The sequence below is a fragment of the Quercus robur genome, chromosome 10 (genome assembly GCF_932294415.1).
Source record: "Quercus robur chromosome 10, dhQueRobu3.1, whole genome shotgun sequence".
In the NCBI taxonomy this organism is placed as follows: Eukaryota; Viridiplantae; Streptophyta; class Magnoliopsida; order Fagales; family Fagaceae; genus Quercus; species Quercus robur.
Window position 1 is genome coordinate 15246787 of NC_065543.1, and position 27319 is coordinate 15274105.

At 34.7% G+C, this 27319-nt stretch overlaps 1 protein-coding gene across 1 annotated transcript; it reads right to left on the reverse strand.

The window, feature by feature from the left end:
* Window positions 1-20237: 20237 nt before the first annotated feature.
* LOC126703877 (uncharacterized) lies at window positions 20238-23179 on the reverse strand. The gene is made up of 5 exons (XM_050402938.1): window positions 23165-23179; window positions 22756-22848; window positions 22553-22654; window positions 20673-21050; window positions 20238-20499 (listed from the first exon to the last, which is right to left on the reverse strand). Exons 1-5 carry the CDS (start codon window positions 23177-23179, stop codon window positions 20425-20427), a joined length of 663 nt encoding a protein of 220 aa, XP_050258895.1. The 3' UTR covers window positions 20238-20424.
* Between the last annotated feature and the right edge of the window lie 4140 nt (window positions 23180-27319).

Genomic DNA, 27319 nt, shown 5'->3' on the forward strand with positions numbered 1-27319 from the left:
ATATATATATATATATATATTAATAGGTAAAGTTTAGGAAAATTTCAATTAGATTCTACAATTGAAGTCCAATTTTTTCGCCATGTGTCATAAATTATTTATTTTTAAAGAGATTTTTATTTCATAATTGGAATCAAATGTGGGACTATATCATAAACATGGGCAGAACTACCCTTGGACTAGGGGGGGGGGGGGGCAATGGCCCCCCCTAATTTATTTATTTTTTAAAATATTATTATATATATATGTGTATTAATTTTAGCAATTTTGTTTTATAAAATTACATCTTATTTCCCTTTAATAATATCATTGATTCTTTTAAGAGTAATGCTACATTCGCAAACTTTTTTATAACATTTTTACAAACCTTTTTGGCAGCAAATTCTTATTGGTTCGCATATGAGCACACCACTCACACCATTTTTTTACTTACCAGTAACCACTTATTACATAAATAATTTATAAAAAACTTGCAGCTCTAGCATTTTCCTCATTTTAGTGACCATAAAAAAATTTATAGATCTAAAATCTAAAACAAAATATACAAGCCCCCCCCCCCCCCCACCCAGAAAAAAGAAAAAAAAAAGCTCAACAACAAAAATTACGAGTAAAAATAAAAACAAAATTAAGCTCAATTAACTAATTTTATCCAAAATAAATAACCTTGCCCTTTAAAAAAAATTCTACACAAAAAAAATTTTGTTCTTACCTACCCAAAAAAAAAAAAAAAAAATCTCAACAGCTAAGTTGCAAAATCAGAGGTTGAAATCTCAACAGTAAAACTGTCCCCCCTAACTCAAAGTTCTGACTCCGTCCCTAATCATAAATATCTATTCAAGTGAGTTATTGTGTACAAAAACCAAATAGTTTAGAATTAATGAACATAAAAATATATAAAAATGAACAATTTACATTTTCCACCTAATAACATTCTTACAAGACTTTTTAAAGAGTTAAAAAAAATATAAGAATGACTATCAATAATATTTAAATTATATATATAAGAATAATACTATACATCTTAATGTGTATTTTTTAAGTATATCCATGTAAATGCATAGGGTTACAAACTAGTTCCAATTAAAACACGTCTACTTTAAAGAATTTCAGATAAAACCGAAACCTATGATATCTGCACAATTTTACACATCAGCATTACTTAAATAAATAAATAAATAAATAAATATATATATATATATATATATTTATAACCAATTCCAGTTAGAACTATTTACTTTTAAGAAGTAAGGTTGAATTTATTCAACCATCTAATTGGCTTTATTCCGTGCCAAATTTGCTTGTAATTCAGCATTTAGTAACCCTGTATTTAGGTGGGTTTGTTGTAAGGGTAGTGAGTGAGAAAGAGTGAAGATTGCTCAAGAGTGTGCAAGAAAACAGAGACTCGCGGCTAGGACTCGCGGGTGACTCGCGGCTGCAAGCCGCCAGAAGCAGCACACGTGCCAAGCATGCTGGAAGATGAACAGTCATGCTAGCTGGAGCACTACAGGACAAAACAGGACAACTGGCCATACGGTTAACTCGCGACTGGATCTCGCGACTTAGTCAAGCCGCGAGGTCAAGCCGCGAGCCACCCCTGTTTTGTAAAACCTGACGTTTCACATTCCTCTCCCACTCCAGTATAAATACCCCTTTTACCCACGATTGAAAGAGAGCTTCCAGAGAGAATTTTGAGAGAGAAACCCTAAAGAAAACCCAGATTGTTTCACCCACAATCTCTACCTTAGAGTCTCTTCAAATTCCTCAACTCTCTTCCTCTCTATTGTCAAATCCTTGAGAAGCAATATACCAAACCTGGTTCTCACCATCATCATCACCGAGAGACAGTTGTTTGGATTTCTGGGAAGCAGTTAGGAAGAAACCAATCTTCATTGGTTGATGCTACGGTCTAGTAGCGGAATCCGGGAAGCTAGAAAAGAAAAAGGTTCGGCGCAACCTCGTTGGAGCAAAAAGTTTGGAGGGCTTAGGTGCACTGGGTAGATTAGGCTTGGAGGGTCTATTGCTGTCCTTGTATCCCAACTGTATTTTCTAGTGGATTGTTTACCGCTTGGAGGGCGGCGGAGAGGTTTTTCGCCGAGGACTTCGGTTTCCTCTTCGATAACACATCGCGTGTTGTCTTTGTGTTTGCATCTTCCTTCCTCTCTATCTTTGCCTTTTTATTATCTGCTGTGGTTTTATTTTGTTATGGCTTAGATAGTCTTTAACCAATTTCGTATTATAGCACGTGTTAAGTTTCCGCACACTAGTTGTTTGACATATTGCTTGTATTGGTTAAGTTGTAATTTGGGGGTCTAAACGTTCAAAGGTGTTTTGTACACGTTTTTGAACTTTCAATTGGTATCAGAGCAGGTACACTTGTTGTGGTTTTATTACCTAAGTGTGATCCTAGACCCCTGTGTTGTGGTTGTTGTTTTGGAATATACCATGCTGAATTGTAGCTTAAGTGTTAGTGAAAATGACTCTATGCATATGTCTGAAAGGTGTCTTACTGATGATCTTGTAGAGTTGTTAAAAACTAAGAAACATGCTAGAGTATTTGTTCACATGCTGGAATATCTTGAAAATCAGAATCTTGTCTTACACAGTAGCATATCTGAATCTAAATCATTGATTAAGAAATATAAAAGAAAGAATAGAATGTTGTGTGAGATGATTGAGAATCTGAAAATGAAAAATCAATCTGAAAGAAGCATGAAAACTGATGATGAGTTTGTGTTTGAAGGTCAAGAATGTCTGTCACATGTGAACCTATTTGTGCATACCTCATTGAAGGTGTTTAATGCGTGTTTGTGGTATCTTGACAGTGGGTGTTCTCGCCATATGACAGGGGATAAGTCACTGTTTAAGACACTCAAAGAAAAGGTTGGTGACTATGTGACCTTTGGTGATGGAAGTCATGCTCAAGTCCTAGGCAAAGGAACCATTGAGATACCTGGTTTGCCTCTGTTGAAAGATGTGCTGTTCATAAAAGGACTGAAGGCGAATTTGCTGAGCATCACTCAAATTTGTGATGATGATTTCCTGGTACAATTCTCTAAGAAAGGATGTTTGATCGTCAATGAAGAGGGGATTCAGGTTTTGGAAGGAAATCGGACTACAGATAACTGTTATGGAATAGTTCCCACGGCACCCATATCGTGTAGAAGTGCTCGTGTGGATATGTTGGAGCTGTGGCATCACAGATTTGGGCATGCCAACTTCAAACAAGTAGCAAAAGTCTCCAAACTTGAAGCAGTTGAGGGACTTCCTAAGTTTGGAAAAGTGAAGAAGACCGTTTGTGGTGCATGTCAAATGGGGAAGCAAACTAAGGCAAGTCATCACAAGGTGAATGTGATAGCCATCTCTCGGTGCTTGGAGTTACTTCATGTTGATCTAATGGGGCCTACCAGAACTGAAAGCCTAGGGGGGGAAGAGATACATTATGGTCATTGTGGACGACTACTCAAGATACACTTGGGTTGAATTCCTTAGAGAAAAATCAGAAGCTTGTGAGAGGTTGGAGATTCTGTGCAAGAAACTACAAAATGAAAAAGGGATTCCGATAGCCAAAGTTAGAAGTGATCGTGGGAGGGAATTTGAGAATGCAAGATTCGAGTCCTTCTGTGAGAAGAACGGAATTAAAAGAGAGTTTTCAACTCCCAAAACTCCACAACAAAATGGAGTGGTAGAGAGAAAAAATCGTGTGATTCAGGAGATGGCAAGAGTCATGTTGCTTAACAAGCAAATACCTCAAAAATTTTGGGGAGAAGCTGTCAACACCTCGTGTCACATTGGCAATAGGATTTTCTTTCGAGTTGGTACAAAGAAGACTGCCTATGAGATATGGAATGGGAAGAAGCCTAAAGTGAAGTATTTCCGAGTGTTTGGAAGTAAATGCTATATCCTAAATGATCGAGAGAATCTTGGGAAGTTTGATGCGAGAAGTGATGAGGGTATTTTTCTTGGCTACTCTACTACAAGTCGAGCGTATAGAGTGTTTAACAAGAGAACAAAGGCTGTGATGGAGTCCATAAATGTCAAGATTGATGATGCCTTACCTAAGGTGGAAATGATTGATGATGTAGAAGGGCCAAGCACCAAAGAGCCCAATGTTGAGGGAGAAGCTTTGGATATAGAAGGTGAAGAACCTATACCAGAAGTAGAATCGACTCCCATCAACCCAAGAATGGAAACGAGATCGATGTCTAGAACTTCAAGTCCTCTTACTCCTCCAGAAGTTCATCCTCCTATCTCTCGTAGTGATGAAGTTTCCACTTCAAAAAGGCCATCTTCAAGAGTTATCAAGAATCATCCGGAAAGTAATATCATAGGATCTCTTGATGACGGTCTTCGCCTCAGGAAAGGAAACATTCTGCTAGCCAATCATGTAACATATCACTGTTATCTTGCACAGTTTGAACCAAAAAGGGTTGAAGAGGCTCTTCAAGATGAGAATTGGGTTGAGTCAATGTATGAAGAGCTGAATCAGTTTGTGAGGAATGATGTGTGGGAACTTGCCCACAGCCTAAGAACGTTCATGTTATAGGCACAAAGTGGATTTTTAAAAACAAAACTGATGAAGATGAAGAGATAATTCGAAACAAATCTCGGTTAGTAGCTCAAGGATACATTCAAGTAGAAGGAGTGGATTTTGATGAATCATTCGCTCCGGTGGCAAGACTCGAATCCATTCGAATCCTCATGTCCATTGCGTGCACTTTGAATTTCAAACTTTATCAAATGGATGTAAAGTGCGCATTTCTGAATGGATATCTAAATGAAGAAGTATTTGTTGAGCAACCAAAAGGATTTGAGGATCCTCATTTTCCAGATCATGTATTAAGATTGAAGAAAGCCCTTTATGGATTAAAACAAGCGCCTAGAGCCTGGTACGATCGTCTTACACATTATCTTCTAGATAGAGGTTTCAAGAGAGGGTATGCCGATCGAACTCTGTTTGTCAAAAATGATGAAGATTATCTCCTTGTGGCACAAGTCTATGTTGATGACATAGTGTTTGGGGCAACTATCGAAGATCGTGCTACTGAATTTTCTGAGGAGATGAAGAAGGAGTTTGAGATGAGTATGGTGGGGGAGCTCACATTCTTCTTGGGTCTTCAAGTCAAACAACAGAAGGAGGGTATATTTGTATCTCAAGAGAAGTATGCCAGAAACATTGTCAAGAAGTTTGGACTAGACTCCAAAAAACATGTCTCCACTCCCATGAGCTCTTCCACTAAACTGAATGTGGATTCGTCGGGAGTTGAAGTAAGTCCTACATTGTATAGGAGCATCATAGGGAGTTTGCTCTACCTTACAGCCAGTAGACCGAACATTGCTTTCAGTGTGGGCGTTTGTGCCAGGTACCAAGCTAATCCGAAGGAATCTCATCTGACTGCTGCTAAGCGAATCATTCGATATGTGAATGGTACTGCAAACTATGGTCTGTGGTATTCAAAAGACTCAAATGCTTGTCTTGCTGGGTATTCAGATGCTAACTGGGCTGGCAGTGTAGACGATCGGAATAACACTTCAGGCGGCTGTTTTTATCTTGGTAACAATCTTGTCTCGTGGATGAGCAAGAAGCAGAATTCAGTGTCTCTATCTACTGCAGAAGCAGAATACATCGCTACTGGAAGTTGCTGCACTCAGCTTCTTTGGATGAAGAAATTACTTCATGACTATAGAATTCCTCAAGAAACGATGTGTGTCTTCTGTGACAACACCAGTGCCATCAATCTTTCCAAGAATCCTGTCCAGCATTCAAAATCCAAACACATAGAGATACGTTACCATTTCATTCGGGATTTGGTAGAGGAAAGAGTTGTGTGTCTTGAGTTCATACACACCGACAATCAAAAGGCGGATATCTTCACCAAGCCTCTCGATGGTCCACGGTTTGAATCACTCCGTAAGACCATTGGTGTTGGTACAATTCCTTGACTCTCTTGTGTGTTGTGTGCTTCACATATTTATAATATGATAAGTCTGTTTATGTTGGGGCACACACCTCTTTGATTAGCTCTTTGTGCAACATGTTTATTGTTTGTTTGTCCATTTGTGAATACTGTTGTTTCTTTTTATGTTTGTTCAATCATTTTCTTCTTTTGTGTCAAAAATCCAAAAATCACATAAAAATTAGAAAATCAGAAAGCTTGATTGACATTGTTGAGTTTTTGTTTCAAAACTTGTTTTGCCTTGTAACTTTGTGCTAATGGCATTGTGCATTTTCGAGCATTACTTGTTTCTTTGCACTCATATCTCTGTGGGAGAAATCTTGAAATCTTTGTGATTGTTGTAAATAGATCTTCAAACTTGTCATGAATGATTAGTGAATGGTTTTGTTGATCTTGAGACATGCATAGACTTGTGTCTATATATCTTCCCACTCTTTATTTTTGTTTTGCTAGAGCTCACCAAATGTAAATCTCCAAATGAAAAGAGATATTGAGCTGCAAAAGCCTGTCGCATATTCTAGTATTTGACTAGGAAAAAGGGTAAGCGACCTTTTATTAAAGTGAATGTTTATTCAAAAAGGCCAAAGGCCTGTTCTTTAAAGTGAAAAGTCATATATCACTCTCACAATGAGAGATGATTGCCTCAAAAGATCAAAAAGATCAAATGTTATGATTGAAAGTGGAGTCAAATGATAAGCTCCAAGTTATGTTATCAAGTTGTGTGGGAGGTCATATATACATATTTCTATAATTGAGATGGGTCACATGATCTAGTGCTAATTGTGTATGCCTTGGTTGAATTGATCATTGAAGCTTCACATTAGACGAAGGACTATCTTATTGTTGATATCCACACACAACACACAAGTTTATGTTCAATAAATGCCATATTCATTTGTGTGATTGTACTTGATGAAATGTGTTTTCACATGCTCAATCTTTGTTAATTCAAGCACAAAAAGATTTTTGAGTGTTTTAGGTATTTTTGGAAAGTCTTTTGTTTGAAAAATCTGAAAATTTCAAAAATCCAGTTTTGCCCTGTTTTGGCGGCTCAGTCGCGGGTATGTCAAGTCGCGTCTTCGCGAGTAATTTTTGGCGACTTGTTCGCGAGTGGAAGGTCCAGTCGCGTGGTTTACTCAGAGATTTTCGCGGCTCAGCTCGCGACTCACTCGCGGGTAGACCTTCCAGTCGCGAAAAACACTTAGAAAAAATTTTCAAATTTTTGTCCTTGAGTGTTTTGGCGGCTTGATCTGGCGACTTTTTGGCGACTCGTTTCAGTCGCGAAAATCGCGTGTTTTGGACATACAAGGGCAGTTTTTAAACTTTTTTTTTTCCCTCGATCTTTTTGTGACTGTTCATTGTCTTTCTCATCTGCTCTTACCCATTCACACCGTGCCTCCATTTTCGATCTCCATTATTTGCCTCTTTTCCGCTCAAAATCGTCAACTAACAGGTATGGTTTTTCTGTCTTGAACTCTATTTTACTTGTTGTTATGGTTTTCCCTCTGGATTATTCACTTTTGATTGTGATTTTGTGATGGGTTTTTAGCTCAACTATTACTCTTTGTCCATGCTTAGCTTATGGAAGCTTGTGTTTATGTTTTTGAGCTAGTTTATTTTGGTGGTTGTGTTCTTCATCATGTGCTTAGCTAGGGTTAGCTATTTTTGTCTGATCTGCTGTTGATGTCGTGTTTCACTATGATCCTGTGTGGTATCCTGTTGATGTGTTGTTGAATGTGGGTTTTTTTTTTCAGCTGATTATGTGGTTCTTTTTGACTGTGTAGTTCAATTTGGGCCATTTGTGTCCCTCATTGCTATTTTCTGACCATTTTCATCCAGCTATTAGGGTTTCTTCATTGTCCCTAAATTTCCACTAACCCTCTGCTAATATAGTCGGTTGGATTGTGTTCTGTCATTTCCCTTGTTCATAAAGCAGACTGGTCATGTCACCATTCAAGAAAGCTGCTGTGAAAGGAGGTAGTTCCAAAGGGAAGGAACCAGTAATTGATGTTGATGATTACCCACCTCAACCAAAAGGGACTCGCTCTTCATCAAAGAGATTTGATCCCAACAAGTTCAGATCATATGCAGCCTATCAGTCTTATGAGAATTTCTTTCTACATGCCAAACCATTACTAGAAAGAGTTTTGGATCAGTCCTCACTTCATGACACTGACATTCCGAAATGGTTTGCTCACAAGGATTGGAATTACCTTCTCTCTGATCCGGATGACGCATATGAAGAGATGGTAAAAGAATTTTATGCTAACGCAATTGTGGAAGGAGATGAACTTAAGTGCTGGGTTCGGAAAAAGAGCTTTTCTGTCTCTCCTACATATCTGGCAGAAATTCTTCACATCAACAGACCCATTTTCCGACATTCACCGGTTTATGATGACTCTGTCCTGATGAGGAGCTTCTCAAAGAAAGTCTTGGTCAAGACTTGGAGTTCTCACCCAATGGAAAATCCATCAGTGTTTCCTCTCTTTCTCCAAAACTGAGAGTGCTTACAATTGTGATGTTTCACAATTTGTACCCTTTATCAAGCACTGGGTATATGAACCTCGGACGTGCTTTGTTTCTTCATGATCTAATCTCTAATGTGGAAATAGACATCTGTGCTCATATCTTTCATGTTCTGCGCAAAACGGTTCTTCGAACTGAGTCTCGGATATGCGTTCCTTTCTGCAGTCTCATTTCACGGATCTTGAAGCTCAAGGGAATTTATCCAACGGCTGATGAATCTCCTATCTCCAAACCAAGTCCAATCAACATGCGTACATTCAATGCAAGTATTGGACATAGTCGGAAGAGAGCCAAACCAGAAACTTCTGCATCTCACAGTGACTCTCAGTTTAGCACTCTCTCCCTAGATGAGAAACTTGATCGCATTGTATCCTCTGTCCACGAGTTGAATACAAAGATGTCTGGACTCACAGCTTCTCTACACCATCAAAGCACTCGATGGGATATGAAGTTTACTTCTCTTCAAACTCAATTGGATCAAATTCAGAGAAAGCTGGAAGAGAATGACTAGCCTATTCCATGACAAAAAGGGGGAGTGATAGGCATGATCAGAGGGGGAGGATATTACCTAAGGGGGAGTGTCATTACCTAAGGGGGAGTGTCTTTACATTCTTCTTCAGTTTCAATTTTCTCTTTAAGTTGATATATTGTGTTTTGTAAACTGTTTTTCAGGATGTTTTTGTTGTTTGTACCCATGTGCTTTTGTAAGCTTTTAGGGTTAATGTTTTATGCATAGTTTGTAGGCTTTATGGTATGTACCTTGCTTAATGCAGCCTTTATGCTATGTTGAAATCAGTACTTTAATCTAAATGTTCTGCATTTTGATTTATGTACTGTCACTCTTGTGCCCTTGTAGGATTGTTCCTAGATGCATATACCTTGTGTGTTATGCATTGGTTGAGTGTTGAGCATACAAGTGTCTTGCCTTGTGCTTGTTAACTTGTATGTCCTTGTGTTCATTCCAAGTGTGAATGAACACTGTGATCACTACCTTGTGGTGTTCACTTGGTTGATCAAGCCATGGTTTGTTTCTTAACTCCATCTTTGCTTGATCACATATTGCCTGTTTCATATGCATTTATAATTTTCTGCTTACAATGATCATGGTGTATTGTTGTGTTTCAGGAGTATTATGTTCATATGATTCAAGTGCTTCACAGCTTCTAGAGTTAGGTGTGAGTGAGTTTTGTTCAACTGTTCCCAACTCACATGTTAAGTCTAGAGTCTGTTTTAGGGTTTTGTCACGGAATAGCCAAAGGGGGAGATTGTAAGGTTGAATTTATTCAACCATCTAATTGGCTTTATTCCGTACCAAATTTGCTTGTAATTCAGCATTTAGTAACCCTGTATTTAGGTGGGTTTGTTGTAAGGGTAGTGAGTGAGATAGAGTGAAGATTGCTCAAGAGTGTGCAAGAAAACAGAAACTCGAGACTGGGACTCACGGGTGACTCGCGGCTGCAAGCCGCCAGAAGCAGCACACGTGCCAAGCATGCTGGAAGATGAACAGTCATGCTAGCTGGAGCACTACAGGACAAAACAGGACAACTGGCCATACGGTTAACTCGCGACTGGATCTCGCGACTTAGTCAAGCCGCGAGGTCAAGCCGCGAGCCACCCCTGTTTTGTAAAACCTGACGTTTCACATTCCTCTCCCACTCCAGTATAAATACCCCTTTTACCCACGATTGAAAGAGAGCTTCCAGAGAGAATTTTGAGAGAGAAACCCTAAAGAAAACCCAGATTGTTTCACCCACAATCTCTACCTTAGAGTCTCTTCAAATTCCTCAATTCTCTTCCTCTCCATTGTCAAATCCTTGAGAGGCATTATACCAAACCTGGTTCTCACCATCATTATCACCGAGAGACAGTTGTTTGGATTTCTGGGAAGCAGTTAGGAAGGAACCAATCTTCATTGGTTGATGCTACGGTCTAGTAGCGGAATCCGGGAAGCTAGAAAAGAAAAAGGTTCGGCGCAACCTCGTTGGAGCAAAAAGCTTGGAGGGCTTAGGTGCACTGGGTAGATTAGGCTTGGAGGGTCTATTGCTGTCCTTGTATCCCAACTGTATTTTCTAGTGGATTGTTTACCGCTTGGAAGGCGGCGGAGAGGTTTTTCGCCGAGGACTTCGGTTTCCTCTTCGATAACACATCGCGTGTTGTCTTTGTGTTTGCATCTTCCTTCCTCTCTATCTTTGTCTTTTTATTATCTGCTGTGGTTTTATTTTGTTATGGCTTAGATAGTCTTTAACCAATTTCGTATTATAGCATGTGTTAAGTTTCCGCACACTAGTTGTTTGACATATTGCTTGTATTGGTTAAGTTGTAATTTGGGGGTCTAAACGTTCAAAGGTGTTTTGTACACGTTTTTGAACTTTCAATTTACTTTTGAGAATTTTAGTCCATAACAAACTCTACTATTAGAAGCCTCCTAATTTCACACATCATCTAATTATTTGTTATTTATTATGCATAGTTTATTTCTTTTATTTCTTTATTAATTTATGTTTATTTTTAGCCGATGGTACCCGATTCTTTTTCTTCCTCTCCTCCTTTTAGTCTCTCAAATCTGATTGTCTCTCTTCAAGCTAAAAGTCTCCACCTCTGTCACTCTCTTTCTCTAAGCATTTATACGGCATCATCTCGTATAAAACCACAAAAAGTTATATACTTATCGTTTGTTCAATGGTTAAATCACAGCCCCGGTGGAGTATAGTATGTATAGATAAAAAAATTACAAATTTCTAAATTCAACTGACAATTTTTTGACTTGTTATGAATGTTAATGTCCATCTTTTTTTCTTTTTTTTTAATCAGTTATGTCCATCTTTTTTTCTTTTTTTTTAATCAGTTATGTCCATCTATCAAACCTATGAGTAAGTCTACTATTCTAAACCTACTGAACTTAAAAAGTAATGTAAAATATCAGTCTCACACCCAAACAGTGGTCTAAAGCCACCAATAGATTCACACTTTTTTTTTAATAATATTTTATATTATTATTTTTAATATTGTTTTGTCAAATATTCAACTATTCAATATTCAACTATTTGGGATAATTTACATAAATAATGTGTTTAGTGGTTGGTGTGGGTGTGTGTATATATATATATATATATATATATGTATATATATCATATCATATGCTAGTGTGTTGTATGTAATATAACTTGCCTCACTTTCCCTTAAAAGTTACCATGACTTTTGAGTGGAGTTGTGATGTGTCTATGTATTAGAGCATCAGCATTGGGGCTTCTATATGCCAAATGTTAGGAACATTTGGCATTTAAGCCCCAAAACTACTCAACAATGGGAAGGCCATATGCTAAATGCCAATTCCAAATTTGGGATTTAGCTACAGTACCATCTCAAATGTAAGATGGTACTGTAGCTGAATGTTATAAAAAAAAAAAAAAATTTAATACTCTCATTTCTCTCTCCTCTCTCATTTATCCCGGTAAATTCCTCTCTCCTCTCTCATTTTTTCTGTTTCTTTTCTCTCTCTTTCTTCCTGCTCTCTCTTCTTCAACGGAATGGAGGCAACGGCGTGGAGGCTTGATCAGAAAAGCTGTGGTGGAGGCGTGGAGGTCGTGGGTTTCCGGCGTGAGGGTCGAATTTGGGTGGCGATTGGGTGGCGTTTGGGTGGTGTTTGGCGTTTGGGTCGAAGATGATGATGATGATGACGGGTTTGGGATGAATCCAGACTGCGAAGTGCGACCCTCTCTCTCTCGCCATCGCTGCCGGTGAGAACAGATGGGTTTGGGTTTGGGTTTTGCGAGAACAGATGGGTTTGATTTTTGATTTTGGATTTTGGATTTTGATTTTGATTTAGGATTTTGATTTAGGATTTTGATTTTGGTTTTGATTTTGATTTGGCTGGATTTGGCTGTGCTGTGTTGCCATTGGATTGTGTTTTTTTTTTTTTTTTGGTTCAGCTACTGGGTTTGTGGTTATGGCTAGTGGGCCGACGGTGGAGGTGGTGGAAGTAGTTGTGGCTGGTGGGTCGACGGTGGGGTGGGTGTCTATGGCTCCGTCGGAATGGGTTTTGGGTCAGTGGGTGGCAGGGTGGGTTTGCTGCCTGGGTTTTTTTTTTTTTTTTTTTTTTGGGTGTTGACAGTAAATTATGGGTTGTTGTTGGTGGTGGCGGTGGTGGTGTCAGGTGTGTAGTGCGTCGGTGGTGGTGATTGTGGTTTTTTTGGGTCAGTGGGTGGCAGGGTGGGTTTGCTGCCCAGGTTTTTTTTTTTTTTTGGGTGTTGACGGTAAATTATGAGTTGATGCTGGTGGTGGCAGTGGCGGTGTCAGGTGTGTAGTGCGTCGATGATGGGTTGTGGTGGCTCTGGGGCTGAGGATCGGTTTGGATGGCGTTTGTGGCTGGCGTTTCTGGGGTATTGGGTATTGGGTTGAAGCAGCAGTTGGTTGAAGAGGTTATTTGGGTATTGGGTTTTTGTTTTTATTTGGGTTTAAGGATATATTATTTTATTGTGTAAAAATATTATTTTAATGAGTAGGATAGGAAAATAAAAGTTGGGATGTTGGGTATATTGAAAAATGGTATGGTATAAGTAATAAAGTAGCTTTTTAGAATGGTAAAATAAGATAGGATTTGAGATCCGGATGTGGATGCTCTTAGAACCTCTTTCCCTCTCCCTTGTGTGTGTGTGTGTGTTTGTTTCTCAAAAAAAATGCTATATAATAAAAATTGAGCTTAGAAACCGTAGTTGCACCAAGTGACTACACTAAATTACAAAAAAAAAAACAAAAAAAAAATTAGAATTTAAAAAAAAATAAATATAATTTTTTGTACTTATTTTCTTCTCCTATAATTTCTAAATTGATAATAATTTGAATTTGATTACAATCCAAATTCTTCATCTAATCCTTTTATTATTGTAATTTATAAGTTGATAAAATTTTAATTTGATTACAATTCAAACTTTTCATCTAATCCTTTTTTTAATTAAATTATATTACTACGTGTATTAAAAAAAAAAAAAAAAAAAAAACAACAACAACAACAACATAGTACACATAAAAAAACAAAAAGAAAGCAACAATCTCCATCTATTCCTTTTTTTTTTTAATTTAAATTATATTACTTTGTGTAAGAAAAAAAAAAACATAATACCCATAAAAAAACAACAACAATGTATTCAACAACAAAATCTTCATCTTCACATGTGACTTTTTTTTTTAGATAATTATTGTTCATAACAATTTACCAAAAAAGATTTTGCCTAAAGTTCGTGGTTGCACCAAGTAGTTGCACTAAATTGCAAAAAAAAAAAATAGAATTTTAAAAAATATATATAATTTTTCTGTACTTATCTTATTCTCCTATAATTTCTAAATTGATAAAAATCTTAATTTGATTACAATCCAAACTCTTCATCTAATCCTTTTATTATTATAATTTATAAGTTGATAAAAAATTTTAATTTGATTACAATTCAAACTCTTCATCTAATTTGTTTTTTATTTAAATTATATTACTACGTGTAAAAAAATAACAACATATTATACATAAAAAACAAAAAACGTCAACAATCTCCATCTATTCTTTTTTTTTTTTTTTAATTTAAATTATATTACTTCGTGTAAAAAAAATAAAAAACAACGTATTCAACAACAAAATCTTCCTCTTTACACGTGACTTTTTTTTTAGATAATTATTGTTCATACCAATTTACCAAAAATGTTTCTGCATAAAGTAAAAAAAAAAAAAATATATATATATATATATATATATATATATTTGAGTTTAAAGTAAACACCTTCTCTTTCTTCCAAAAAAAAAAGTATCTATATATAATAAACGTTTGTTCTTCTAAAATAAAGGTTTGTTTGTTTATTTGGTTTTTTTTTTTTTTTTTTTTTTTTTGTTTTGGTGGGTTATAAAAGAAAAGTTTCCTTTTTTCCCATAAATTTTTTTTTTTCCTTTTTTCTTTCTATTCATATGAGCTTTTTTTTAATCCACCTTTTATGGGATTTATGAGATAGCAACAAACAAATTGATTAGAAATCTTAATTCCAATAGGATTTAAATTCTATATCAAATGAAACTCTACCTATATATTAATATATATATATATATATATATATCATTTCTTCATTATTATTTTTTCATTTTGTTTAAGCTATTTTTCTTTAACTTCAAAAAAATAAATAAAAACTTCTCACATACGTTTTAACCCAATTCCTAATATTAAACTTTTGTACTCATTTATTCTCTTCTACAATAATTGGTTCATATTTTAGTTACATACTCACACTTTCATTTCTCAAAGTGATAGAGAAAACAAACAAGTTTATTCTTTGTTCTTTTTCTAAATTTATATCTTAATTTATAATTTGTGTTAATTTCTTAATTTTAAATTATGAATAAGTTTGACTATGTTCTTTATATTAAATGTAAATTGTTGTTTATAGGTTTTTGGTTGTGTTATATTCTTCGGAAAAAAAAAAAGAAATAAAAGAGTTTATATTAATCTGGCAACAAAGTTAAATAGATAAGCCTAAGAAATGTTTACTAATAATAGTTATATCAGTAACTTTTTATTAATATGATTTAAAAAATAAATTGAATAGAGAGATAATTCATTAACGTGATTTAAACTCCACTAAAACTTTTTTAAGGGATTGGTATAAGAAAATTTCAAAATAATTTTCTAATTATTAAATACTATGCGCTAATTTCTAACTACCAAAACCTACAATTGAAATACTAATCTGTATGAGATACTACTTCCAAAGATTAATATCTTAGCTATTATTTATTATATGTTGACTTTATTTTTTTCAAAAGAAGGGTTTCTCTCTCTCCCTACAAAACAAAAGGATTATAATAAGAATTAGCTAGACAAGAGTAAGACTACACCACCTCTTTTCTACAATAAATGTTAATTTCAGATCATTTTTTATGCATATACACACACATGTAGTGTGCAACGCACATGACTTAAACTTTAAGTTTAAACTTAAACTTGGTAGGGTGAAACTCATTCAAGTTTAAGTGCCTCTTAGGGCTATAAATGAGCCAAGTTTTGTTGAGTAATGCATGTTTGAGCTTGGCTTGTCAATAAAAATCAAATGCTCAAGCTTGGCTCGAGCTTGAGACAAGCCTAAAAACAATGTTTGAACTTAAGCTCGTGAGAATGCCAAAAACCTTGAGCTTAGCTTGGCTTGGCTTGATTAATTAGTCAAGTCAAGCTTTTTAGCTTGGGATCCAAAAAAATTGTATCATCAAATGCTTATATCACCAAAAATCAAGTAAACAAAAAACAATAATATACTCATTTTATAATGCTTCTAATTCCACCCATGATTAGAAATTGTTCAAATTACAATTTTACATAATTAAATCCATCCATTCATCATTCATTGTCTATAACTTGAGTAATTGTTCAAAATGCAATTTTTACATCCACATTTGTCATCCATGCAACCATAATCTTCACAAATCTAAATAAATTAACATTCCAAAACATATATGAATAAACAAGCTATAAATTAACATTCTAAAACATACGTGTAATGTCATGATAATGAGTTTATTTAGTAAACATATATCAAGCTATAAACGAGCCTAAGCTCAGCATGTTTTTATCGAGCCCTATTGTTCATGAGCTTGTTCACAAACAATTTTTTTTGTTTGGACTCAGCTTGTTTATCAAACAAGCCTAAAACTAAGGCTCAAACTTGGCTTATTTATAAACAAATAAATATGAACGAGCTTTTTATCGAGCCGAGTCCGAATTGTTTATGAACGGCTTGGTTTGTTTACAGCCCCTGCCTCCTTCCATGCTTTCAAGGACAAAAATTAAATTCTCATGTGAGTCTCTCTCTACTTCAAATTTTTAAATGTTTAATAATTTAGATTGTGCTTAATTATTGAATTGAGGTTTCACTTAAACATGATTTCAATTATTGTTTTGGATAGTTTTTAACTATTAAATTCAAGGGTTTTCCATTTAAATATATGTGATTAAATGAGCCTTAAAGTTCAATGTATTATTGAAAATCATTCTATATATATTTTTAGGTACCTCTACCATCTTCCATTCAATTTTATATATATATATATATATATGCATTTTATGATACCTTAGTCTCACACAACATGCATTCATTATGTAACTTAAAAATAAAATATTCATTTATTTTGATTAAGCCGTGCATCGCATGGGCATAATGCTAGTCTATATCATATACTATATATAATAACAGAAGCCTTTTCCTACAATTAAGGCCATGTTGCCATGTAGGAAAAGTGCCCATCTAAAATTCTGCAACATTCACGATTAAAAAGCGATAAATTATACTGTTTCACGTTAAAACGCCGTTTGATAGTTTCTCCATATATTAATAAAAAATAACCGGTTAAAATACAATTAAATGACTTGCAAAATGCTCCCAAAAAAACTTATGATACAAAGATGAAAAAAAAAAAAACCTCACGATACAAACTACAGAGATAGACCACCGTCCATTTCCTCGCCAGACTTAGACCACCGGAACTGCAAGCACATAGAGAAAGAAAAATCTACCACCATTAGAGAGACAAACTGTGTACCCATAACTAGTAATAACTAATAATCGAAACGTTTGATTTTTTGTTGATCATTCCTCATTGCGCCACGTGGCTCCACAAATTAATGCCATATATACATTTAAAAAAACTAAAAAGTTGTGTCTTTTCATTTTTTGACATCGAACAATTGTATCTTTTGGCTTTGCCTATTAAGTTTTCTTTAAAAAATAACACACTTCTTCAAAACTACATTTACAAACACAACGTTCTGGCTCCTTGGTAGTTATTTTGAACGTTTTAATTCCTTTTGACCCAAAAAAAAAAAAGAAAAACTATCATATAAAAAAACTATTTCTATCCCAAAAATTTCATCTATTAAAAAAAAAAAAAAGCAATTGTGAAAATCAAACCCGATACCCAAAACTGAAGTTTTTGACTTTTTGTTGACCTCTTTAGAGCTTGCCACATCATTATCATTTTATAATTTTTTAACAAAATTGTATTTATAATTTTTTTTTATTCTTATCTTCTTCTCCTATAATTTCTAAGTTGATAAAATTTTTAATTTGATTACAATCCAAATTCTTCTACTACAATTTATTTGTTCATATCCTATCAAATTCTTTTCTTTTCTTTTCTTTTTTGGATAAATAATAAAACAAAAGTAGCCACCACCCACCATTACGATCTTTTTATTATTATTTAAAATATGCATTCTACTTGGTTGATACCTATACAATACCGATGGGAAACTATTTTAAATTATAAAATAATTTTTCTATTAACTTTTAATTAATAGTTTTTTCATATAGGACTCTCTATTTTTTTTTTTTTAGATATATATGATTTTAAATTTAACTATTTCGTACATCGCACGAATTAGCTACTAGTTACACTAGTTGTGTTAGCAATGGAGGTGTAAAACCCTCGTTGTTATTTTACCAAGCAACACCCAACAAATTAAGTTTATCCAAGTATGTATTGCTATATTTTTTTAGCAACTGGAAATAGTGAGTTCTCAAATATACAACCTACTATTCATGGGGCTGTAAACATTAAAAAATAATAATAATTATTATTATTATTATTATATATTGGAGAGAGACAGAAAGGAAGAGAGGAAAGGGAGATGGAAGAGAAGGGAGAAAAACAAAATCTTTTTTATATTATTTGATTGTTTAGTTTATATTATTTGATTAGATTGTATGTAAAAATAAGAACTGGGATGCTGGATGTATTGTTAAATGAGTTAGTAGAGTAGATAAGTAATATTTGAGAATGTAAAATAGGTCTTCTTTTTTTTTTTTTTCCTCCTCAATTGTGAATACTCTTAAATAACACTAAAAGTGGTGAGTCTATCCACACAAGATTGAAATAAACACTACTTAGGATCCGTTTAGAATTCGCTTATTTTCTTGAAACTGAAAACTTTTTACTGAAAGTACTATAGATAAAGGTAAAAGTTAGCTGAAATAATACAGTAAGACCTATGAATAGTACCAAAAAATACAGTGAAACTCATGAATAATAGCAAAAATAGGCTGAATAATAAAATAAGGTGACTTTTTTATTGGTACTATTCATAGGTCTCATGTACTATTTCAACTAACTTTTACTTTTATTTACAGTACTTTCAGTAAAAAAAAATTTAATTTCAGCAAAATAAGTGGATCCCAAACAGACCCTTAGTATTATATTTTGTAATGCTTTTTCCTTTCACGTTCAAATTTCACAAGAAATGACCAAATTAGTGCTTAGAAGTTAGAAGATGGAACGTCAAGTCATGGTACCTTATAATTACTATTTTGAGTTAAAAGGTCCTCTTAACTGAACCATTTTTATCTGAGTTGTTTCAATTTTCATTGCAACTTCTCTTTGTTTTTTAGAATCTTTTTTTCATTGCAATTGGGATTGGGAACTTATGTGAAAATATTATTAAATAAATTTGAGAATCTTCTATCAAAAAATTAAAAAATTGAGAGTCGTGGAGAACGATGCACATCATTAGTTTAATATTAGTAAATAAATTTGAGAATCTTCCATAAAAAAATAAAAACACGAAAGTCATGGAGAACAAAACAAGTATCATTAGCTCACTACTAGTACAGGCTTTGTTTACTTGAAAACTTTAAATAAATTAGTGGCATCAACGTCAATTTGAGATAAGAAACTACCAAGTCATTATATTTCAAAAGTACCTAATAATTACTTTTATTTGCAAAAAGACAACAACATAACCAAATTGAGTGTACTTATAGAATATTTCAAGTGTACTATAAATGCGTATTTTTTCTTCTCACATAATAGTAGGTCTCATTAATTAAATTCATAGTAAAACCCACAATTCATATAAGAGATAATGTATGCATTTATGTTTTATGATACTTCCAAAGTATTAAATAATTTTTTCAAATTGATACAAATACAAGTATACAACCAAGTTGTGCTTACCATAATTATAAAAATACAACTATTTACACAAAATCAAAGGTCATTTCTTAATTTTTCCTTTCACTACCAAAAAAAGACCTATTGCGGCAGGCCAAAAAATGCCGCTAAAGCCCTAAAAACCGCCGCTAAAGGTACATTTGACCTTTAGCGGCAGGTGATCCTGCCACCATTGCGGTGCCACTATAGGTCTATTGCGGCAGTAAAAAAAAGCACTGCTATAGATACAACTTTTAGCGGCGGTTTTGATTTATTGCGGCAGGCATAAAACCGCCGTCATATGACGTTCAAATTCATGTCAACTGACTTTTAGCAACGGGATATGTCCGCCACTATAGGCAATTAAGTAAAACAGGCTAATTGCCCCTTTAGCGGTGGGCTATAAGTGCTGCTATAGGGTTTTATTTAAACCGTAAAAATGTGCACCTATTGTGGCGCTTTTTGACCAGCCGCTATACGTTTGAACCTATAGTGGCGGGCTATAAGCGCCGCTATAGGGTTTTATTTAAACCGTAAAAATGTGCACCTATTGCGGCGCTTTTTGACCGCCGCTATTGGTTTTTTTTTTTTTTTTTTTTTCCCCAGTGGGCTTTAAAACTACTATTTTCATCAAAAATGTTGTTTAAACCTGTTACAAATATATTGTTCAGACCTGTTTAAAACCTGTAATAGTTTTAGCTCTACTAACACAATACCACAAATGTAATTAATTAACAACACTACAAATGTCTCCAAATTAACGTAATATTAATATAGAAATATCGATTATCAAATACATAACGTTGTCTATAACCACCGTCATAAGCTTAACAAAAAAAGATGTGGTCCTTTGAATAAAACAACCACTCAAATTAAGCTAATACTATAATCAAAGTTCTAAAGTGTTTAAAAATATCCTTCAACACTTGCAAAAAATGCGGTTGTTCTTCTGTAGTTCTTTGTACACAAAAAAGTTCTCGAACACCAAGATAAAACTTATAAGCTGCTTGGTTGATAGGATGCAGCTGACGATTTTTGGAGAGCTGGAGATTGTTGAGCCGAAGGAACATCCTAAATACAAAATATGATTACTCAATAAGTGTGCATAAATGGAATAGGATGACAAGAAAATATTACCAAGACAAAAAATGGAAATAAGTTAAATGAAGACATTTATACGCACTCACAACAATAACGAAGTGCTTACAAAGAGAAAAACATTGACTAAGTCTTTATTAATATACCTGATTGCATTGGGAAGAAATTTGTTGCATTTGTTGAAACATGCGAGCCATTCTTTGCTCCATTTCTTCGAATTGACTAAGTCTTTCCTTCATTTCGTCAAAACTTGCAAGTTTATCCTCCATAGTAGCCAAGGAAGCCTTCAGTTGTGCAACTTCATTGTCCCTTGCTTGACTTGAGTGTATTTCAATGTCTGTGAGAGCACTCTTGCTACTTCGACCACTTGGACTTGGACCAAATCCTATCCCACGAATAGGACCTTTGCACTCCTTACCCATCACTTTGGCAAACACATCGTCTATTGACCATGCAATACTACCACTTGTGTCAGATGACTGCAAATGATTCGAAGAATCATCCAACAATTCCTTCATTTTGTCCTGATATTTGGGTTTGAACAAAACAAAAAAAGTTAGAAATCATATAGTTAAAATGACCCCACAACATATATATACATATATATAGGATGAGACAAGCAACCACCAATATGTACCAGTAATCCTCAAGAGAAAATTGACAATCTATAGGCAACTCACCACATGAACCTCTCCAAAAAAACAAAAAGAAGTCCTAAACATCCACTGGGTATGCTGTAATATAACAAAGGAACTAAACATAGAGGCCTCAACTCAATAAGAATAACATTTCCACAATGAAATGGAGTTTGCTATGTAATCCAACAATCAAATGACCCCACAATAAAAACTAATGTGTATTGGCTAATATCAATTTGAAATATATCAATTTAAAATTGGAGTTTCTTGTTAGAAAAACATCATCATATGCCAAGTCACTAATGTGCACTGCTACATCTAAGCTTAGATCTTGCCATTTGTTCCTGGACATGGTTACATCCTAGATGATCCATCTTAGGCTAGTATGATGGTTGGAAAGTAATTCAGAATCCCCTCAAATCATAATTCTAGTCCTATAAATGTAACTATCATACAAGTTGAAAAGACCAGAAGAAGAATGTGATTATAATTCAAGGGCTTAAGAAGAAATTTTCGATACATAGAGTGAGGGGCAATGAAATTCACAGCCAATCCAAATCCTCAAAAAAGGAGGAGGGTTTTGGAAGGTTGACGCCATCATAACATTTGGTCACTTCATTACGAATGAAGAGTGAGGGGCAATTAACTTTATGCCAGGAATTACTAATGCAACTTTCATACCATGAATACTAAGGAGAAGCAATGAAATATGAAAGGTTTTATGCCACAATATTGTTCCCAAACAACACTAACTTCTCCATCCAATCTACATTTTAAACCTCAGCATCTCTCTCTAAGTCAATAACTAATTTAAAATTCATCCATTCCCATTACATTATTTTTTGTATTTGTATTTAGGAATTGGAAAAAGCCTTTCCTAAAACTATATCATATGAGATACCTTGAGTCATTTGTGGAATTCTTGAAAGTTTTATATCTAAGTCACAACCACCAAGATATATAAGGGTGCACACATAATGGGCTATAATAAACATATGCTGAAATGCAAGGTTGACATTAGAACTTGATCTCTGAAATTAAAGTTACACCTTTCATGAAATCATTCTTTAAAAGAAAAAAAAGGGGGGTGTCATATTAATCCCATCATTTCAATCATGAAGGTGAAACATTGATAATAGTATATACTTACCCTTCTTTAATTCAATGACAAAAGAAGGGTATTTATAATGGTACAGTAAAAACACATCTGGCAATAGCCATGGCATAATTAGCTTTGAGCTTACTTCTCTCTTTATAATTCCAAAGCTAGGCACAAACTACAGGTCTACACTACTAAGAACCATCAAATTTTACCATCAATCATTAATAACAATTATCATTGAATTCCTATTTTGTTTACCCCCATCTACAATGGAGAAATTACTCACCATTTTTGCTTTCACTACAGGATTAACTGCAGATCCATCTTTACGAGTATGTAGTATTGGATATAATATTGCACGCTCTATAGGACGTCCATCCGTTTTTGCCTACATTATGAACAACATATTTATGTAGTGATAAATATCGGTTCCACATAAACTTTAAGAGAAGTCAAAATCATCTAAAAAATAGTCATAATACTTATTACCTTTTTTGCAGCGTGCACAGCAAAGCTACAAGAACTAGCAGTATGTAAGTCATCCTGTTTAAAACGACGCTCCTTATTCTTATCTGACTCTAACTACATTCAACAAAATTATATGTTTATATACAGTATGCTTTAAGTATCTAAAGCCACTTTTAGCTAAAGCCAAAATGCAAACAATATTTACAGTATTTTACTAATTTATAAGAGTTGCACACAAAAAATTGCAATGTATTGGACACAAGCTACACAAAAAGGTCACTATAAAATTACCATAAATAAAAACTTTTAGCGCATCTATCTATACATTGTACATTAAAAGTGGTAGGAAATATGAAATTTGCTTGATAAATAAGATTACTCAAAGTTGACATATGCTTGGAAATAAAGCCAAAAAATAGAACTCATGAACATCAATTATTGCCATGATTAATTGTTATCACTATGACTAAGATTATCATTATATTAATACTTCCTGTTATTATTCACTTCTACTAACGGTATTACTGGTATATATATACTGATTAAATATATTCTTTTCAAACAAAAGGTACATTAAGGCAGCCGAAAGTGGCTCTTGATGATTCTATCAATAGACAATTGGTTAACTAAAAACAGAATATTTCAAGTACTTCCCTTCTAATCAATCCCAATCTAACATCTCTGTCCTACATGTGATTAGTTAGAAGTATCTCAGATGTGATAATTTCTTTTAGAGAACTGAAAACCATGCTGGAATATGACTGTAAAGATTAACTCAATGGTGAAAATAGACTACAGAGGCAGTTAGATTTAACAAAGTGAAGGTTAAAAAAAGCACCTTTGGTTCCTTCACGAAGTGACTTGGCAACACGAAAAGGGGCCTTCTTGAGACCCTCTCTATTAATATCCTCCCCTAAACCATGCAATAGAACTCTGACAGCATCTTCAATGGCTATAGTCTTTGGTCAATGGAACCTAGTTTCACTCCATTCTCAAGCTCCAAATCCCCACAGTCACCAATCCGAGGAAATAAAAACAACATATATCAATAGTTATATAGACATATGCACAAACAAATTCAATGTTATAATACCTTAAAAAATTGAAAGAAAAGTAGATAGAGAGAGAGAGAGAGAGAGAGATACCTGAAGAAGACGAGAAGGTATTTTTGGGATTGTGAAGAAATTGGTTTGAGGCTGAACAAACTTTTTCTCTCACAGACAAAGACACAGTAGCAGAAGCAAAGCAATCCCTTAAAGCCAAACCAAAACCCCAAAGAATTTGCGTCACTGTACACGATTTTGGGATTACATTTTGTCATAGAATGTTAATAATGATATGAAGTTTCTTCAATCTTCATGTTATTTTGCATTAGATTTTTTTTATTAATTGTTAACTATATTTCTCTACTCATATATATATATTAAAAAAAAAAAAAAAGTGTCTGAAGCTGACATTATCAAGCAACTTGTTATGCTTGTGATAATTTGTGTTGATGTGTCAAGTGATTTGGTACCTTTATAATAAAAAATAAAAAAAAAATCTTTGGCCTAAAAGTTACATGCAAGCAGCTTAATCGGATTTAAAATGTCACGTAACCACTATGATAAATATTTATTAATTAATTTAGAAATATAATAATATGAGCAATCATGATGGTCATGTGACATTTTTTAACTACATAGGTTGCTAGTGAATCGCTTGGTGTATAGTGATACACATTTTAATTATATAATTTCATATTTTTATTATACAGAAATTAAAAACAATACAAAGCCTCCTATCATATAGAATACAAGGGAAAGTAATTGCATTCAGCTAATAAATTCTCTAAAGAAAGAGACACCCCTAACAAATATAAAAGTAGCTAGCAGCCGCTATCAAGTAAGTGTTAATTAACCAGGAGTTGGTAAGAAAAAAAAAAATTTATGCACCATTTAACAATAATTCAGCCTTTGATAAATACAAATGACAGAACTTATAACAGATAACACAAAAGAAGCATTAAGCCATTAACCATGTTTATCAAGATTTGGTCAGACCCATCAGCTCAACTAGGTGTTTTTAGGCACTGTACAACTTAGAAACAAAAAAAAGTGAATCCTCAAAATAGCATTCTTAAGAAATGCAAACAGTTGAATTAAATATGTAGTAAATATAGATAGAAAATAAAAGAAATTTTGGTACATGCATTTTAAGTTCAAATTTAATGGCGTGAACAAATGTTTATAACCTATGATATTGCCTCTTGTTCTTTACAGAGTTGCACTTGATCTTTAAGCTGCAAAATTAACCATAGCCATCAGACAAGCATACCAAGAAAAGTGAAAGTACAAAAGGGGTGGCAAGTCAGTGAATAGTTTCTAGCTAACTAACTGTTAAGCACATGGCTTCTAACTAATCAACAATTAAGCACATGACACAATCAATTAATAAGCAAGTGACTCTAAACCCTCAATTACAAAGATGATACAAAACTTTACTAAATTCTCAATCACATAGATTATACAATCTGTCTTATTTAGTGTGCAAGCTTACTGGTCAAATGTGTTTATTCTACACATATAGCATAAAATCCCAGTAAACAATCAGGAGCATAATCAATCATGGAAATTATTTTTATTTAAAACAACAACTTACATCTCCACCACTTTGTGATATTCAATGAGAATCTCAAAACTCCACAGAGCCCTACAAAGACCAAGCCTCTCGCAAGGATATCTAATAACGTTGAAATCACCAAATAAAAACCAGGGGTTATTCCAACGACTACGCACCGTTGATAACTCCTCCCACAAATCAGCCCTATGAAGGTCTGCGTTTGGACCATAAATGCCAGTACAAACCCATGCAAAACACCCTTAAAAAGAACACTAACCGAAAACTAACCAACCAACACATCCATTTTCTCGACCACCCGCTTATCCCAAATCAGCAAAACCCCCCCAGATGATTGAACCGCATCCAAAACAGCCCAATCTTTGAAAGGACTACCCGATAAGCTTTGCAAGACAGCAGAGTTAATTGAAGAAAGCTTAGTTTCCTGGAGACAAACAATATCATTCCTCCATTCCTTAAGGAGATTCCTACAAACCTCTCTCTTTCGGGGATTATTTAACCCTCTGACATTCCAAGAAAGAAGTCTTAAAATCATTTATAACTGCCAAAAGCCCCCAAACTGTTCGCCGATTCTCTATAATGAGAAGAGGACCCATCGTAATTTACTATGGAAACTAGACCCCGAACTTCTACTTTGGAGTTCTTTTCTACCCTTAGAAGTACCCCTTAAGTTTCTTTTCTTTTTCTTTTTTTGTTGCTTTGTTTCACTGTTTGTTTTTTTTTTTTGTTGGTAAACTACACAAGCCCAGTAGGTCTTGAACCCCAAGACATCATCCGCCAACCCATTAGAAATAAGTGTCAGTTAAGCATAGCTCATTGGCTTGTATAAAACATCACATCCACTCCCCAAAACACACCTTCTACTCCCACCCCAACTAAGAAAAAGTTGACCAAAAAACATAAATGATTCATATCACAGCTAGAGGGTCCAAAACATCACTACGACTTCACCTGCCATTACTGACCCAAGTGACCCTCTCCCATTTCCTATTTACAATGTAGGGTTGTTCTAATAATAGTTATTTAGGTAATAGCCAATACACAATCTTAGCCCTACTTTTGGCAGAATATAAATCCAAGACACCAAATCAAACAGTCTCATTACTTATCAAAAAAAAAAAAAAAAAAGAGTTTCTTTATGAAGAAAGCAAATTCACACGATCAACACAAACCTAAACCACCAACAAGGAATCACCATTAAAAAGCTACAGAATATTCTGAATTAGAATACACACTAATACCCAAAAAGATCATCTTTAGTGGCTGATACCCAATTGCATTTAAATAAAAATAATAATAATAATATAGCACTACCAAACAAGACCGTGACTGAAACCCTAGAAACTCAAAAGTAAAAGTAAAAAAGAAGCAGTACTTTTAGGCGATCTCCATCAATGGCTTCAAGCAGTCGAGGGCGATCTCCATCAATGCCCTTGCCCTCTTTTGCTCGTCCCTCTCTCTCTCACCGATTTCCCATGGGTGCGAGTCACAGTGCTTCGGCAGTCACTGTAGGTCACTTCGTCATGATGGGTCTGGGTCGTGGGTCAAAGTTTGGTGGTGGATCGTATTTGGTGTTTGCGATGGTGGTTGTTTTGTGATTTGTGATTTGGTGATTTGGTGGCTAGGTTTTTGTTTTGTGATGGGTGTTTTGTAGTGGTGGTGGCTAGTGGTAGGTTGATTTTGGGTTGGGGTTTACGATGGTAGCAGGTGGGTGGGTGATGGTGGCTGTTGGTGACTGTGGGTTTGCTGTAGGTTGGGTTGGCTAGCGGTGACTGTGGGTTTACAGTGGTTTGTTTTTGTTTGTGATTTGGTGGTTAGGGGTTGGGTGGTGGTGGTGGTGGTGATGGTCGTGGTTGTGGGTGGTGGTGGCTGTGGCTATGGGTAGTGGTAGAGACGAGACAGTGAGGAGCTTTTCGAAGTGTTTGAGAGAGAGAGAGTGTCTGTGTGGGAGACTAGCTAAAAACGA